General features: G+C 33.2%; 1 protein-coding gene across 1 annotated transcript; it reads left to right on the forward strand.

The window, feature by feature from the left end:
* Window positions 1-594: 594 nt before the first annotated feature.
* On the forward strand, window positions 595-6296 carry LOC7460449 (probable beta-D-xylosidase 2). The gene is made up of 7 exons (XM_002302722.4): window positions 595-1123; window positions 2413-2691; window positions 3844-4013; window positions 4129-4226; window positions 4424-4774; window positions 4854-5267; window positions 5361-6296. The coding sequence occupies exons 1-7, from the start codon at window positions 728-730 to the stop codon at window positions 5963-5965; spliced, it is 2313 nt and encodes a 770-aa protein (XP_002302758.4). The 5' UTR covers window positions 595-727; the 3' UTR covers window positions 5966-6296.
* Window positions 6297-17915: the final 11619 nt, after the last annotated feature.

Consider the following 17915-nt stretch of genomic DNA (forward strand, 5'->3'; position numbering starts at 1 on the left):
TGACCATTAATTGCCTTGCTCTAGATGTCAAGACCACTGATAATTTCTACTAGTGTCCTTTTGCAATGTGTTTGCAAGACTCTTGGTTGAAAATATCAAATTGATTCGTTTTAATGTTTTTGTTTATATAGTTCTAACAATTAAAATCAGATTCGTTACAAAAAAACACATCGATTTCTTCCATTTCCAACTCGTGAACGCTTCGAGAATCCCTGTGGGAACACTCGAAACCCATTATACCAAACACGCCCATAATTTTCTCTCCGTAGGTATTGCTTGCCAACCAAGATAACAAAAGTTCTCAGATACGCAAATCTGTAGAAATATTATCACTGGCTTAAGGGTCAATTGGATGATCTAACCCCACCTGATCATCCTTATAATGCCTCGTATCTTGGACCTACCATTTCTTGGATTCCAAACCACCAATACAAACATGCCACGTGAAATCTTACACGAAGAACTCCACTCTTATCTTCAAAATGGCAGGTAAATTTGTATTAGCAACCACCTTATAGTAATCCCACCACAAGAAAGGAAAAGGGCATAAGTTAAAAGAGCAATATGGTCCTCTAATCATCAAAGTTGTTCTCCCACGTCATCACTCCATTTCTCTCACGAACTTGGTAATTCACCTCACCTATATGTACTCTACACACTCGGCTCCCTTGCTCTCCATCCCCATTGAAAAGCATTTCCATTTCTTATTATACTGGACTACACCACCATGCCCGCATCCCTCGTTTTTATCCTCTTGGTTCTTTTCTTGGGTGTTTCTCTGCAAACCAGCGAAGCTCTGGACCCCTTTGCTTGTGACCCAGAAGATGGGACGAGCAGGAACTTTCCATTTTGCCAAGTGAAGTTGCCAATACAAAGCAGAGTCAGTGACCTTATTGGAAGGATGACATTGCAAGAGAAGGTTGGGTTGCTAGTGAACGATGCTGCGGCAGTTCCACGGCTCGGGATTAAAGGGTATGAGTGGTGGTCCGAGGCTCTTCATGGAGTTTCCAATGTGGGTCCAGGGACCCAGTTTGGTGGGGCCTTCCCTGGGGCCACTAGCTTCCCTCAAGTGATCACCACCGCTGCTTCTTTCAATGCAACTTTGTGGGAGGCCATTGGTCGGGTGAGATTTCAAACCTTGATTTTTATTAAATAATAATTAGACTACTCTGTAAAAGTTAATGGATTAATTCAAGTCATAACAATTAACAAGAATTCTATCAGTTGGAGAACCTTTTGTTTTCTTTTTGTAATGGCGTTCTTAACTTTGTACATGTGAGCTGGATAGAACAGTTACTTTGGAAGGCAGCCCTTTAGCATGCAAACCTCACCCAGCTCTGTGAACCATGCATGAAATGTGACAGTTCTGTGAACCCAATTTGCATGGTGGCTCATACAAATAATGTATAGGGACGCCTCCTACATGAGCCAATATCACTCTTCAAAGCTTATAATTACTCTATGAAGGAGTGTCATTGTCAATAACCATAACATTAATATGTGATAATTGATACCATGAAAAAAAAGTAACCATTGATACAGTAACACTCCTCAGGAGAGGAAATTAAGAAGACGAATCTCAGGTATAAGTTCTGCTATCAGTTTGAGAGTAATATGGTTATATTTTAAAGTATTTTTTATTTAAAAATATATTAAAATAATTTAAAATTCAATTTTAAACCACACATTCATATCATGACTGTGTGCGCATTGAAAACTTGCATCTGGTGCTGTTTGTGTACTAATTATTTAAAATTCAGACATTAATTAAATTTTTATGCATTTCAATTAATATATAGATTTAACATAAATTAAAGTCAGTGATTAAATGAATGCAATGTATAGTTTAAAATTACTGCTAGTTACAACATCCAGTACACAGCACCACAAGTTAAGAGATCTTAAGAATAAAATTAAAGATATATATATATATATATATATATATATATATATATATATATAAATTCGATGATGTGACGACCTCTTTTTTTTATGACATGCTTGCTTGCTACGACACATTAAAGAGATAAAACAAAGATACCAAATATTACTGTCTTTACAAAAGAAAGTGGTAACGCAAATGTTCTTACTTACTTTAATTAATTAAAAAATATTAATCTAAATTATCATAATTTGTAGAGTCATTTCTTTGCCAAGTGTGTATGGGGCTGCTAAAAAGCGAATATATCCATGTTTTTTTTACGCCAAATGGGACCTTAATTTTACTTTAATTGCAGGGCCAATCAAAAGGGTATAGAAAAAGGGATAAGAATTTAATTTTACCTTAATATAATGTCGGGCAAGTTGCTTCTTTTTTATTTTTCTCTCTCAACACAGACGGTAGTGGTGCTAGAATTAAAGCTAAATAAAATAAAATTATCTAAAATAAAACCAAGCCTGTGTACTGTGCAGGTTGTGTCAGATGAAGCAAGAGCAATGTTCAATGGAGGGGTGGCCGGGCTCACATATTGGAGCCCAAACGTGAACATATTCAGGGACCCAAGGTGGGGTCGTGGACAGGAGACTCCCGGTGAGGACCCAGTAGTAGCTGGTAAATATGCTGCAAGTTATGTTAGAGGTTTACAGGGGAATGACGGTGACCGGCTGAAGGTGGCTGCTTGTTGCAAGCACTTCACGGCCTATGACCTCGATAACTGGAATGGGGTTGATCGGTTCCACTTCAACGCCCAGGTACATTTTAATTTAAGAAATGTTTAATCTATATACATCAGGATGATTTTTTTTTTGTTCGGTCTAGTTTTTACCTATAAAAACAATCAAATTAAAATTTCATAAAATATAAAAAATAAAATAAAAAACCGAACTGAAACCGGTTCTAACCGACCGGTTTCGGTTCGGTTATTTTATATCAAAAACCAAAACCCTACCAATCGATTTTAATTCAGTTTCGGTTTAGTTTCGGTTCGATTTGGTTCAGTTTAGTTTGGTTTCAGTTCGGTTTGATTCAATTAATTTATATTAAAAATCAAAAACTTTATTTTTTATATAGCTTTTTTTGAACTTTCTGATAAATTTTAGTTTCAGTTTGGTTTGGTTTTTCATTGGAGCTATACGATTGATCGTCAATTTTGTTGACTTTAGGTATTGGGTTTTTGTTAACTGTAGCAATAACATAGAGGTGAGGCTCCGCCTTGTGTGGTGGTCTCCTTTTCGACATTATGGAATATGAGGTTGGTCCATATAATTTATTGTATGAGATTATATATTAAGCTCTCAATATGTACCTTAACTCTTAATAAATAACATGATGTAGATAATATAATCTCGAGGTTGAATAATATATACCTTGAAGAACGGAAATGGAGTTTAACTTTTTTATTTTTATTTTATACAAAAGAATAATTAAATATTAGAATATTTTTGAACCAAAGTGGCCAGCATGCACGAGCTGCAAGGCTGCAAATCCAGACCTTATACTAATTGCCGATCCCAACATGAAGTATTTGTGCTTTTTCCCTAAAGTTATTCGCTTCGCTTATGACAAAATCTAAGAAGTCGATCAAGGTAGCAGCAAGAGAAGTTAATCCCACTTTTCAGTCTGTCTTTGCTTATGCCCATACGTATCATTATTGTGTCATCCTGATCATTGCTTTGGTTTGTGCACAACTTTCTCCTACCTAAGCCAGACATAACATGGATGAAAAATCCACCAAATTACTAGCAATCCTCACGGCTGCTCAAGTGCTATGTGCTGCCTTTCTTTCTTCCTTCCTTCCTTTTACTTTGAATATTCGAACCAGCACGCGCCTGTACTAATTTCCTGAGACTTTAAAGTTAAATATGCTGCCTTTTTTCCTCTCACGTGTGGGGGTTCATTAACAGGTAAGCAAGCAGGACATGGAAGATACATTTGATGTACCATTCAGGATGTGTGTGAAAGAAGGCAAGGTGGCAAGTGTTATGTGCTCTTACAATCAAGTGAATGGGATCCCCACTTGCGCTGACCCAAAGCTGCTAAAGAAAACTGTACGTGGTCAGTGGAAACTTGATGGGTATGATCAAATCCAAACGGCATCCTGGTTTTATATATATGTTGATGATTATATATAACATGATCATGTAATATATAACTAACCCTTTCGATGCTGTTTGCGATTATCACCACAGGTACATTGTTTCAGACTGCGACTCAGTTGGGGTTTATTATAGTCAGCAACACTATACTACAACCCCAGAAGAAGCAGCTGCTGATGCTATTAAAGCAGGCCAGTAGCCTTTATTCTACTGCTTAAGTCCAATATGAACACGCGCGCGCGCGCATATATATATATATATATATATATATATATATATATATATATATAGAGAGAGAGAGAGAGAGAGAGAGAGAGAGAGACTACATTACCTTTTGTCGAAGAAAATATATATATGTTGGTAACAAATTAATTTTAATATGTTGCAGGTTTAGATTTGGACTGCGGACCATTCCTAGGTCAACACACCGAGGATGCAGTGAGAAAGGGCTTGCTAACTGAGGCAGAAATAAATAATGCATTACTTAACACACTGACAGTCCAGATGAGGCTAGGGATGTTTGATGGTGAGCCATCATCAAAGCCATATGGGAACCTAGGCCCAACAGATGTGTGCACGCCAGCTCACCAAGAGCTTGCCCTTGAAGCGGCAAGACAAGGCATTGTGCTTCTCAAGAATCATGGTCCTCCATTGCCTTTATCTACCCGCCATCATCAATCCGTTGCCATCATTGGGCCTAATTCGAATGTCACTGTTACGATGATCGGCAATTATGCCGGTGAGTGCTATAGAGCCTGGCGACTTGAACTATCTACATATATTGATCATTAACAATTTTACTCATGGTCGATTACTAGGTGTGGCCTGTGGATACACAACACCCCTACAAGGGATAGGGAGATACGCCAAGACAATATACCAGCAAGGTTGTGCAGATGTTGCTTGTGTTAGTGACCAGCAATTTGTCGCAGCAATGGACGCAGCACGTCAAGCGGATGCAACGGTTCTAGTAATGGGGCTTGACCAGTCTATTGAGGCAGAATCCAGAGATAGGACTGAGCTTCTTCTACCTGGACGCCAACAAGAGCTTATATCCAAGGTTGCCGCAGCATCGAAGGGCCCAACCATATTGGTCTTGATGTCTGGGGGGCCTATTGATGTGTCTTTCGCTGAGAATGATCCAAAAATTGGAGGCATCGTATGGGCTGGTTATCCTGGCCAAGCTGGAGGAGCAGCCATTTCTGATGTCTTGTTTGGAACTACTAACCCAGGTTTGGTTTTAGTAGTGCTTGTTCGAGTGTCTTATTAGGCTCACTTCATCAGGAATGTAACAGAGAATAACGACTTGTTTTTTTGTCTTGCAGGAGGCAAGCTACCTATGACATGGTACCCACAAGATTATGTCACAAATTTGCCTATGACAAACATGGCCATGCGACCAAGCAAATCAAATGGCTATCCTGGAAGAACCTATAGATTCTATAAAGGTAAAGTGGTGTACCCATTTGGTCACGGAATAAGCTACACAAATTTTGTTCATACCATTGCAAGTGCACCAACAATGGTTTCTGTACCCCTTGATGGACACCGCCAGGCCTCCAGAAATGCAACCATTTCAGGAAAGGCAATCAGAGTTACACATGCTAGATGTAATAGGCTGTCGTTTGGAGTGCAAGTAGACGTGAAAAACACTGGCTCCATGGATGGAACTCACACATTGCTCGTCTACTCTAAACCACCAGCAGGGCATTGGGCTCCTCTCAAACAATTAGTGGCCTTCGAAAAAGTGCATGTTGCAGCAGGGACTCAGCAAAGAGTGGGAATTAACGTTCATGTTTGCAAATTCTTGAGTGTTGTGGACAGATCTGGAATTCGAAGAATTCCAATGGGAGCACATAGTCTTCATATTGGTGACGTGAAGCACTCGGTGTCACTTCAAGCCTCAATTCTAGGTGTGATCAAGTCTTAAAATCTCTCGTGGCATGACGGACGGCTATTGAAATGTCCCGTTTCCAGTAATCAAGCAGTAGTAGCATAATCTTCTCCACCAAAATCATCTCATTGACATACAGTCACGGAGTCGGGATAAAAAGAACTCGTCACTCAGAGTATAAATTAAATTTTTGATAAATTCTTGTTATTCGTTGATGATAGTCCATATTAAAGGACGATTATAGTGGGGTTTTCAGAACGAAATGAAGAATTTAAGCTGTGAAACATAACATCTCTTTCTTTTCCTTTATTTTCTGCCTTTTTATTATTGAAAATAGTAAAAGAGATGATAAACTTTTTTTCTTCAACTTCTTACAGCACTCTAACTGCTATCATTTCTCTAATTACCTCTAATTCAGATGTCGAAACTTATTAAAAACTCCATATTCACAATTATGTGAATTTTTATCCTTGATTTGAGTCCGTGAGTATAGATTTGAAACCTAACTCAATATTAAAATTCATTTCATGGTTTGGATTGTGAATATACTAAGGTAACTTAGACTAACCTGGATTTTTATTTTAAAAAACCTAAAATGAGGTTGTCCAAACCAAGTTAACTAGGTTTATCATAGTAAATTTGCTATCTAGTTATGCTTTAAATGATCAGTTTAGTTTTGCTTTCATTAACATTTAACCTGAAAAATCAAACCATGTAGTGTTGTTGTACAAATAATGTGATGTTCTTATGAGACAATCAAAGTTCACCTTTTTTTCAAGGATTATAACCCCATATATTGTCTCATAAAGAATATCTAGCAAAAATAGAAAAAACTCAAAGAAAAACATGTCTATGCCTGGTTTGTTGTTCTTATTTTTCTTTATAAGCTTGTTCGTGGTTTTTTGTTGACAAGGTTGTTTGTTGTTAAATCAAGCAAATTAAGAATACAAATAATTATAGAAAAAATTAAAAGACGTAGTGGTTTCTTTATGCAAAAATCATTGTGCACATGTTAACAAATCATTGTGGATTTCTTTAATATTTTTTTTGTCGAACTTTCTTTCTTTTCTATTTTAGCCTTTAGTTTCCAAATCTATGGGCAATTAGGTCTAATTTATTAAGGATGGACAATATTAAAAAATGAAGGATCAAAGTGAGAAAAGCGGAAAAACTAGGTAGCACTTTTAAATTTGATGTGAAAGTGAACTTTTGTCTTTATACATTCCAATTAATACATTTACAGCCCCTTTGGTTTTTAAAAATTTACTTTTGATTCAAAATTTTATTTTCTTTATATTTTTGTTTCTTTGCTTAAGAGAGAAAAGAGAGTTGTCATATTCCAGTTGAAAAAAAAAGTTGTTATTAACGCTAATTCCAACCATGAAAATGATCGATCTTAGCATGGAGAAGTTTCATTCAATCAAAGAAGTTCTACCCGAGTGTTCTTTGGGCTTAACCTTACTTGAGAGAGTAGATTTATTTGGGAAGTTTTTGAAATTCAAGTTGGATTTGGGTTGTTTTGACCAATTTTGGGTTGTTAAAGGCTATAGATGGGTTATTAGGATATCTAATATGCTTTTAAGTGTTTTTCGAGCAAAACAGGTTAAAAATTAATTTTTTAGATAAAAAAATCTTTGCTATGATTTTTCAACAACTATTTGGTCACTGAAATCTAAAATAATAAACAGTGTGTCATTTATGTTATTTAAAAAAAAAATAACCCAGCCTCTTTTATATATATATATATATATATATATATATATATATATATATATATATATATATATATATATAAAGAAGGTTTCCCTGTGGGTTAGGCTTCTTCCTAACGAGTCAAAGCACAGGCCCATATGTTTAGCATGTTTTTTCCCTGCATTTTAATCTTGGGTTCATTCAATAAATAAAAATATATATTAGGTACCATTGAATTTTCAATTTTATTTGATGAGATCATAGCCTTTTTTATTACATTAATAAATGTTTTTTTGTACAACCCTTCATGATTTTCTTAAAAAAACTTTAATGGATTGCTAAATAAACTTTATTTCTCTTCTTATCTAGATTTTCGCTCCAGACCCTTAAAATTTCCAAAATAACCTTTAATTTTTTGTTCTTCAGATTTGATCCATTTTTATAATTTATAAAATTGATATGTTTTTTTAAACTTCATCAATTTTTATTTTGTTCATCTTTCAAATCTGGTCCCTATTTTTTTTATTACTATTTGTTTTTGTTTCAAATCATTTTTTAAATATATTTTGTTGTACAAACCCTTCTTTGAATAATTTTTTCCTATCAAATTTAATTTTTATTCATTTGATTGTTAATTTTTTTTGCTTTGTCAAGTTTTTTAAATTGATATTTTTAAAGTGATTCGTAAAAAACTTCTAGATTGGACCAAGATCAAGAGTTTCACGGGTTGAAAGTTTTAAAGATTTGACCAGAGTTAGGATGTTTGCTCGGGTTTGCTTGGTTTTTTTTCTTTATCTAAGGTAGTTTTGTTTTTCCCGTTTAATCCTTCAATATTTATTCAATTAGAAACTATGTTCCATTTCTTTTTAGCTTGTTTTTTGTGGAATTTCTTGTTGGTCCTGAAAAAACCTGGTTTCCTGTGTCTTTTTTTATCATTTTTTATTGGGTTTTTTTTCTATTAATTTAAATTAATATTTGATGAGATCATAATCTTTTTTATTACATTAATAGATACTTTTTGTACAATCTTTCATGATTTTTTTAAAAAAACTTTATTGGATTGCTAAAAAACTTTTATTTCTCTTCTTATCTAGATTTTTGCTTCAGGCCTTTAAAATTTCCAAAATAACCTTTAATTTTTTGGTTCTTCAGAATTAGCTTATTTTTATAATTTTTATAATTTTTTTTATCTTGAATAATTTATAAAATTGGTAGGTTTTTTATTAATTTCATTAACCTTTATTTTTTTCATCTTTCAAATCTGGTCCTCATTTTTTTATTAGTATTTGTTTTGTTTCAAATCATTTTTTAAATATATTTTTTTTGTATAAACTCTCCTTTGAATTTTTTTTCCTATCAAATTTAATCTTTATTTTTTTTATTGTTAATGTTTTTTCTTTGTCAAGTTTTTTAAATTGATATTTTTAAAGTGATTCAAAAAAAACTTCTGGATTGGACCAGGATTTAGGGTTTCATGGTTGAGAGTTTTAAAGATTTGACCAAGATTAAGATGTTTGCTCGGGTTTGCTTGATTTTTTTTCTTCATCAAAGGTAGTTTTTTTTTCTTGTTTTATCCTTCAATATTTATTTAATTGGAGACTATGTTCCATTTCTTTTTAGCTTGCTTTATGTTGAATTTCTTGTTGATCTTGAAATTGACCTGTTTTTCCCATGTTTTTTTATCATTTTTTATTGGGTTTTTTGCTAATTATTTAAATTAATATTTTTTTTTTCTTGATTCCATCCTTCGAAATAAGTTTTTAAAACAATTTATAACATTAGAATTATATTTCTTTCTCTAGGATTTCTCAATGATTTTGAAAATGCTTCAGGTTTTCTCAAGTCCTTTTAATTAGTGTTCTTTATTGGATTTAGTTTGGCTAATCAATATTAAATTGGTTGGGAATTGAGCTTTTTGATTTTACTCGGGTCTAGGATTTTATCGGTTGTAAGTTTGAGACCTTTGCCCGATTTTAGATGGTTCGTCCGAGTTATCTTGTGTTTTTTAAATAAAAAAGCTTATGTTTTTTTAGTTGTATCATTTAGCATTTATATCATTAGTGATTAGGTTTTATTCTTTTCTTTTTCTGCCTTTTATTTGGGTTTTTTAACCGTTATTTTCTGATGATTTCTCTTTTTTTCTTCTAGTTTGTCCATGTATTAGCTTTTTTTTTCTCGGTCGGGTCTATAACCGGAGTAACATTTAAAAAAATAATCTAAAACATGCTTGCGTCATAAAATTACAATTTTTTTTTTAATTTCACCCCGTACAACTTTTAATCTTTTAAATTTAGTCTCCATTCTTTTTATTGCTATTTGTTTTATTTGGAGTCATTTTTTTAGATTGTTTTTTTTTTTACAATTTCATCCTCCATGTGTGTTTTTCTATGAAATTTAGTCCCTATTCTTTTTATTGCTATCTTTTTTTTTTTGCTTTTGCATATCTTTTCATAATTTCATCCTTTAAAATTAAATTGGTTGGAAATTAAGCTTCTTGATTAAACTCGGGTCCAAGATTTCATGGGTTGCAAGTTTCATAAATTAAACCAAGTTTAGGAGGTTTGCTCAAGTTTTCTTTTTTTTCTTTTTTTTGCTTTTTTTAGATGATGTTTTTTTTTGTATTTCTCACCTTTTTTTTAGAGTTTTGCTTAATTATCTTGTACAATTTATCTTTTATGAGGTTAGTCTTGAGTTTATGATCAAAATTACTGTTTCAAATGTTAATGTGAGTTGATTATTTTTTTTGTCATTTTTTAAGTTTATTTATTTTAATTTTATTATTCAACATTTAATATATTAAAAATTGGTTTTTGTGCTTCTTTCCCCTTTCCTTGCAAGTGGTCTTTTTATGAGGTTATATAAATCTTATTTCTACAGTTATGGAGCTTGTGAATTAACTCAGTTTAACTATGATTTTTTTGTTGTTTTTTTTTTCTTGTAGTTTCGTTATTTAACATTAAATTTTTTTTACTCTGAATAGGCTTAAGTCAAGTTTTTTTACATTTTTTGTTATTATTTTTTTCATTTTATTTATTATTATTATAATTTTTTTATAACTCGAGTTTCAAATTTTTTTAAAAAAATATTTTTTCTCATAGAAAAACAACCGCCGCGTGCCAATAGTGTAGTTTATTCTAATCCTAAATTTTAGGTAAAAAAAGAATCGTTCTTTTCAACTCATTTATAAACCTTCCGGGGGCAAGAAGCAGCTAGGATTTGATTCGATTTTATAGCTCTTCGAAGCCCTTCTTTTGATCTTGCGAGCCCATGGCGTCTTATAACTGAAAACTTATATCTATGGATCGGGTGGCTCCTTGGGCCTCACAGTCATTTCTTCAATATAGTCTGGTGAATGACATTTTTTTCTTCCCGGCAACATGATGGAGTAATTTCTTTGATTTTCTCCTTTCCCCTTCGCAAAAGACCAGCAACCAGTTAGTGTTTTATGATCCTTTTGGAATAGGCAAGCTACTTTTGACCTGACACGCACAGGACTATCTGTGGCAAGAGCTAGTCCATAGGGAGGACCTGGAAAACGTTCGAGCCAGGGGACAGACCATTTTCATATGACCATAGGCTACAGCTAATATAGTTAGATATATGTGTTAGTGTTAGGAAGAGCCACACGATTTCATTTTTGTAAAGCCCCATTCTAGTCAATAACTGTTGAGCTGCTTTGGCTGTCATGGTCACCAGAAAATCACCATTCCGTGCCTGGCAATTAAGAATCTTGCAGGTTCTTGGACCCAGTTATCAGTCGCTAATTCAAGGTAGACTGGACCGACTGGTAGGGGGAAATCACTTGCCAGCATCACATGCTGTTTCTGTAACTAGAATTACAATTGAGAAGACATTGCTCATGTATAAAAAACAAATTAATCACGCGTAAAAACTGTACTGAAAAGCAATCTACGACAATAATTTCTGCTTGTTGAAGAACATGAGCTGTGCATTTAGTCTCATCTCACATGAGCTGTACATCAATACCATGTTTTGATTTTGGGTGCACGCGGGAAAATTTCAGCATTTGCAATTATTAATTAACATTTCCAAAATGGGTAAAAGTGACCGAACATGAGTTAGACAGAGCTGGTGAGTAGCAGTGTTTATTTTTTGAAGTTATATTTACTTGAAAATATATGAAAATAATAATTTTTATATTTTTAAATTATTTTTAATATTAATACATCAAATCATTCAAAAAAATAAAATCTCATATAACACCGTTTAATACGCAATTTCAAACTATACCTCAAGCTGATATATCCTAGCAATGCTCTTACTTTGGCATTACATTCATGTCCCATGTGCATTGTTTGGCCTCTGTCTTGTTCACACAATGACCCAGCTCCCACAATCTAATGAGTGAGCCTAGCATGTGCAAAAACCAGGAAGGAAAAAAAAAAATCATGAAGCAGTATGGCACTGACTTTGACATGTATATACGGGACGAAATCTGATGATTGCTGGCCTTTCTGCAAGAAACCGTTTATTTTTGTGGTATTATTATGTTCTTGAGAAAATTAAAAAAAAATTTTGTTTTAAATAATTTTCTTAATGTTTTTTTTGAATCTTTTTAATATATGCTATGTTATAAATAAATTTTAAAAAAATAAAAAATATATTATTTTAATATTTTTTTTAAAAAAAAACACTTTAAACATAAATAAAGACTTTTTAAGAACTCAACGAGAGGTGAGGAAGAGGATACAATTTCTAAAGCCTAGTATCATCCTCAGTGACCATACCCTAGTACAGTACCCTTTGCAAGTACTATATATCCACATGTTCGTTTTGACTCATCTCCCACCCGTGGCGCGAAGCATTCTGGCGTATCATGATATCATCTCTTGTAATTGTATGGGGGGGGGGGAATGATTAGGCTTTGATATTCCATATATAGAAAGAAAAAATGCCTAGCATTATCTGCAAATAGAGAACCGTGAAGCATAGAATATATCAATCTGCATGTGATCTCTTGCTTTCATTGGAAGTTTGCTCTAAGTTTCTCCATTTCAAGTCAAGTGCTAGGCCGCTGATAGGCCTAGGTAGAGTTTTTTTTGCCAAGTAAAGAGAATGAACAGGGTGGAGTGAACTATCTGGAAAGAATTTTCTTTTCCTTTAATTTGTTTTTTCACTTTAATCTGAATACAATTGTGCAAGGAGAAAGCTTTAACAAAGGCTGCCTAGGTGGGGATGGCTCGAAAAGATTCTTAAAACTCGTAGAGCGCCCAGGGAGCTAGCCCCTGAGTTGCCGAAGCTCCATGGACACCTTTCCAGATTCTTCCAAGTTTCTATAATTGCAAGAGCCTGTTCTTCCTTTTCTTCTGTTTCACTTTATTAGTGAGCACTGGTATTAATTGCATTTGATGAAATGGTGTAATGGGTTTTTTTTTCTTTCCTTTTTCGAGCAAAGGTCAACTCTAAGCAAATGTAACAAGTAATTTCATCTTAAATTTTCCTGCGCCAGAAAAAAAAAAAAGAAGCTGGCATGCCAAACGACAACAATTAAGTTGACATTTTATGATCCTGGCATCAATATTGACCAAAGACGTTGAATAATGCTACCATCGATTTCCCATGCCGCCCCGGCGCAGAAGTTTCGACAACAGCTCAGATTTCAGAGTTGGCTCCGGACAAAACCAAGGAGGCTTGACTTTGCGCGTCGCGAGCAGGCTGGTGAAAGCTCTTTAACTTCGTTGAAGTTTTCAACTCCTGTAGGGTGATTATTTGATGATATGCTTTCAACTCCTTTTAAATTGATTTAAAAAAAAAAAATTTATTTCCACTTCAAATTTTTATCACTTTCTTTTTTTATTCACAAGGGGTGTCCGGACCAGCTTATATGCACCTCGACTAATTCTCACGAGTCCTCAATTTAACGACCAGATAAGCCTCTAGTGACCATCAATATTAGCAACCACAGGGCTAAATATAAGATTATAGAAGAATCAAATCCTTTTATTCCAACCTTTTATAATTGGAGCACCTGGTTGATGGTTTGAATTTCTATCACTTGGTAGTAAATATATCAGATATGATGGAAGGTGATGATTTTTTTTTTGGTAGAACCAAGGGTATCCTGAGCGCTGACCCAGACTAATCCTTTTGCGCACCGGGTGGCAAGTGTTCCTCAAAGGGCCGGCTGTAGACGAAGAGAGGGGTCGAACCCCAGACCTCGTAAGCGACGAGAGCGCGCCTAACCACTCCGCCAGGACCCCATGAGTGATGGAAGGTGACGATTTGTGACCATTGAAGAGGTATTGTTCCCTGGAATTATATAATGGGTTTTGATCTTTTAAATGATTAAGATTCTTGTTTTCTAGCTGGTGGCATTATCCAAAAGTGAATTTGAAAGTAAAAAAGAGCATCAATTCTCTAAAATGGTACTTAGATTATTACTAATAGATACATATAAGTAAGTTGAGTACTATTATTATTATTACTTGAGGAGATTTAATTTATAATATTTAATATAAGTAGGCGCACATATTCTTCCACGGTATAACCTGTCCTGATTTTGCGAAGGGTAGGAAGAGGGAACAATATTTGAATATATAAAAGGGGCCGGGTGATTCATTGTAGATGCCTTTTCTTAGTAAATGAGTAAATTTAGCCCAGACCAGAGCCGTCTGGAGAGACAGACAGTTCAACACTTAGATGCATGCATCATCAATATGTATATTTAATGTTTTACATTGTTTTTAAAAGTGATTTCGCATGTTTTTTTAATGATTTTAATATGCTGATATTAAAAATTAAAAAAATTAAAAAATATATTTTATATATTTTAAAATAAAAATTATTTTTAAAAAGCAAACTGGCAAAAGAATATTGAATCTCAAGGTGATTTCACCACTTTTATTCTTTCTAATAGATATTTTATTAATACACTTTAACTTGTGATTCTTCAAACTAAGCATGCCGTTATGATAATTAAACTGTACCGTTCAGGAATTTTTTGGTTTCATAAAGGTTTCAGCATATGAAACCCGCAAATGCTAGAATATTATTCTAATAGATTCATGACAAAGAAATGAATGTTTTGTGATGTAAAATAGAGGTCCACTAAGCTATTTTGACCGTCATGGGCTGATTTTTTTCTTTCAATAAAAAAAAAATATGCAAGTTTAAAAAACGTGTTATTTTATATAAAAAATATTAAATATAAAGTGAAAAGTTTATGCATGTATTTAACTAAATAAATCAAAGATTATATGTGTCAATAAATAAATCATTAGTGATAACTAAAGACGTAATTGGAAAATCCAAGAGATTGAACACAACAAATATTAAATTTAAAAAAAAAACAACTTTAAAAAAAATTTGAGTCAACTCATACTAATCAGTCAAACTCGTTGTCTAAGTGATGCGACCATCATAAACAAATAGAATGGAAATTGAAGAAAATCATGAAGCCCAATATCAAAAAACTTCAACCCTGAAGGATGGAAGTGAGAAAGAAAATTAATTCTCAATCAATATAATGTTGAAAGATAAAATCACAAAAAAATTTTAATTTAAAAAATTTTCCAAAGTAAATTCAACAAAGAGCGGCCAATAAAATGAACAAGATAACCTTGGTCATTTTCAAGATCAATAAAAAAATTATATAGAAAGCAAATAAATAAAAATAGCAGAGCTTAATCTTCAATTGAATAAATATTGAAGTCTAAAAAGTGAAAAACAAATAACATGACCTTAAAAAAGGGGGGAGTGAACCCGAACAAACCTCTTAAACCTGAGTCAATCTCTAAAAATCGCAATATTGTGAGATCCTAGACTAGGGCTCAATCAAGAAGTTTAATTCCCAACCAATTTAATATTGAATGATGAAATAGAAAAAAAATCAATTTAAAAAAAAATGCAAGAGTGAAAAAAAATAGCAATTAAAAGAATAAGGATCAAATTTGGTAAGAAAAAAAAACTTAAGGATGATTAAATTGTAAACAAAAATTAATTTTAAAAATTATCTCAAATAAAACAAATAACAATTAAAAGAATTGGAATCAAATTTTAAAGATGAAAAAATTGAAAGGGGATGAAATTAAAAAAAAAATTGATTTTTTAAATTATTCCTAGTAAAACAAATAGAATTAAAAGAACAAATACCAAATTTGAAGGAATAACAAATTGAAGGGCTAATTCATAATTTTGAAGGGGTTGTCACATAAATTAAGGAGGAGAGAGGAAAAAAAAAGATCGATGATGCCAATTTGGATGGCCTTTGGCCCCATGCACCATTTCATTACGATGGGAACACCGAGACAATTTAAAATCTACTATGGAATGCGGTATTTGGTCACCAAACAACTTTGCATGCACCGCCCACATATTATATGTGACAAGTGTGACAACTTTTTTAATAATATTTATATTTCTAAAATTACAAAATTGCTCTCTATCAATCTAATAACTTCAATAAAAAACATGAATGAAAAGACGGCAATATCCATGTATGTAAGTTAAAGAAAATTATATTTTTAAGAGCATTTATATTGTTCTAATGTGCTTATAAAAAAAAAGATGAAAAACATTCCTTGACATCAATTTTAAGAATTTTGATTTCATTGGTAAAAAAGTCATTTTATACGTGCATTAGAATTGTAAAAAACCAAATCTATCCTTATCAATATGGTGATGATCAATGAAACCTTGTGAAAAAATTATACTACTTCCAAATAATTAATTAGCATTAGTATATCAAAACGATCTAAAAATATAAAAAACACACTAGTTTTAAGTAAAAAAAATTAAATTAAATTTTGAACAAACAGAGTTTTGACCGCGCACGCATAGAGTAAAAGAAAATAACATTTCCTTATGAAGATTAGAGATAAATAAAACGTTCAATCGAATGAATATAGCAAAAAAAATATATATATATATCAACGGCTAGTACAAATCTAAGACATTGAGAAATTAACAAACATCACATGGAAAAATAAATAAAGAAATAAAATCACAATGATGTTCAGCCTGGCTATACAATTTATTCAACGAGAAAAATCCTAGATGGATAAAGATTGGAACGCATTTCGTTTTCCACTAAACGGTTGAATATTCTTCAGGAGTTAAATTATTTGAAAAATAAATGGCAGAGAATATGACTGCATTTACTATAGATGCTCAAGATGACAATCACATTAGGCCAGAACATAATTTGAAGCTTTTTATTTGTTTATTAGTGCTTGAATGGTAGCTAAGGCTAAAAAGTCCCTTGGTATTAATTTGTGGGCAAGATTGATTCTTTATACGATGAATTACATCGGCCTATATATATCATTATAAACAAAGTATGGTGAGAATCATAGGCAACGCATATGTGTTTAATATACAAATAATTCATGTTCAAAGTTTAAAAGTAAGAGAAAAAATCCGAATCCATTAAATGGATGGTGATGAGTGAAACTTAAAGATTCATTGAACGATTATGAATCGCAACTATTGGATGACCCTACTTGTTTATATGAGCAAATCGTCATCTTTCATCAGCACACAAGAGGAAATAAGCCAATCCGTGCTCCTGTAAATCTACAATTTCGTGCGTTATTAGCAACTTTTGAGCAAAGATGAAGCACGACCACCCCAATTAAGCTGGCTTTGCCGGCCATTTTAAGGCTTACAGGCTCACCACTAAACCGATGACCCCCGGCGCGGGCATGATCACAAAGCTTCTTCACATGGGTCACCATCTCCCACGTGAAATTTCATCCATAGACACGTGCATCCGTCTGGGCTTTTATCTGTGCTGTGCAGGGATGAGCATATTTACAAACTTTTGGAAAGAGTGTCGCACATTGGTTGAATCATTAGTTCAGAAAGCATGATTGGTTAAAAACCCAAATTTATAATAAGCCATTATCATGCCGTCAAGATTAAAAGGGAGGCTTCTGTGTATGTGAATATATATATTTAACAAGCTTATCTCAGTGTGTTTTTTAATCAAGAATCTTTGGGAATTCCCGTCTCCTTTCTTGCTTCCTTGTATGTAAACATGTCTAGAGAATGGGAGCGTCTCCCCCGATCGATCAACTAATAGATCATTATAATTAGTTTATATACTAAGATTGGCACAAGAGAGAATCCCATGACGATGCTGATTCCCCTACCCTTTTTAATAAGGACCTTGTTGCAAGCATAAGCTATATATTCTGGTGCATATATAATGCTACGTACCTGCTAACAGGATGACAGAGCTCTGCCGAATTATTTCCATGACTGTCACAGCTGTGAGCCTAATTAATTTGAAATCAAGACTCTGCCGGATTATTCATCCAAGGTTTATAAATAA

This window comes from Populus trichocarpa, chromosome 2, assembly GCF_000002775.5.
Source record: "Populus trichocarpa isolate Nisqually-1 chromosome 2, P.trichocarpa_v4.1, whole genome shotgun sequence".
NCBI lineage: Eukaryota > Viridiplantae > Streptophyta > Magnoliopsida > Malpighiales > Salicaceae > Populus > Populus trichocarpa.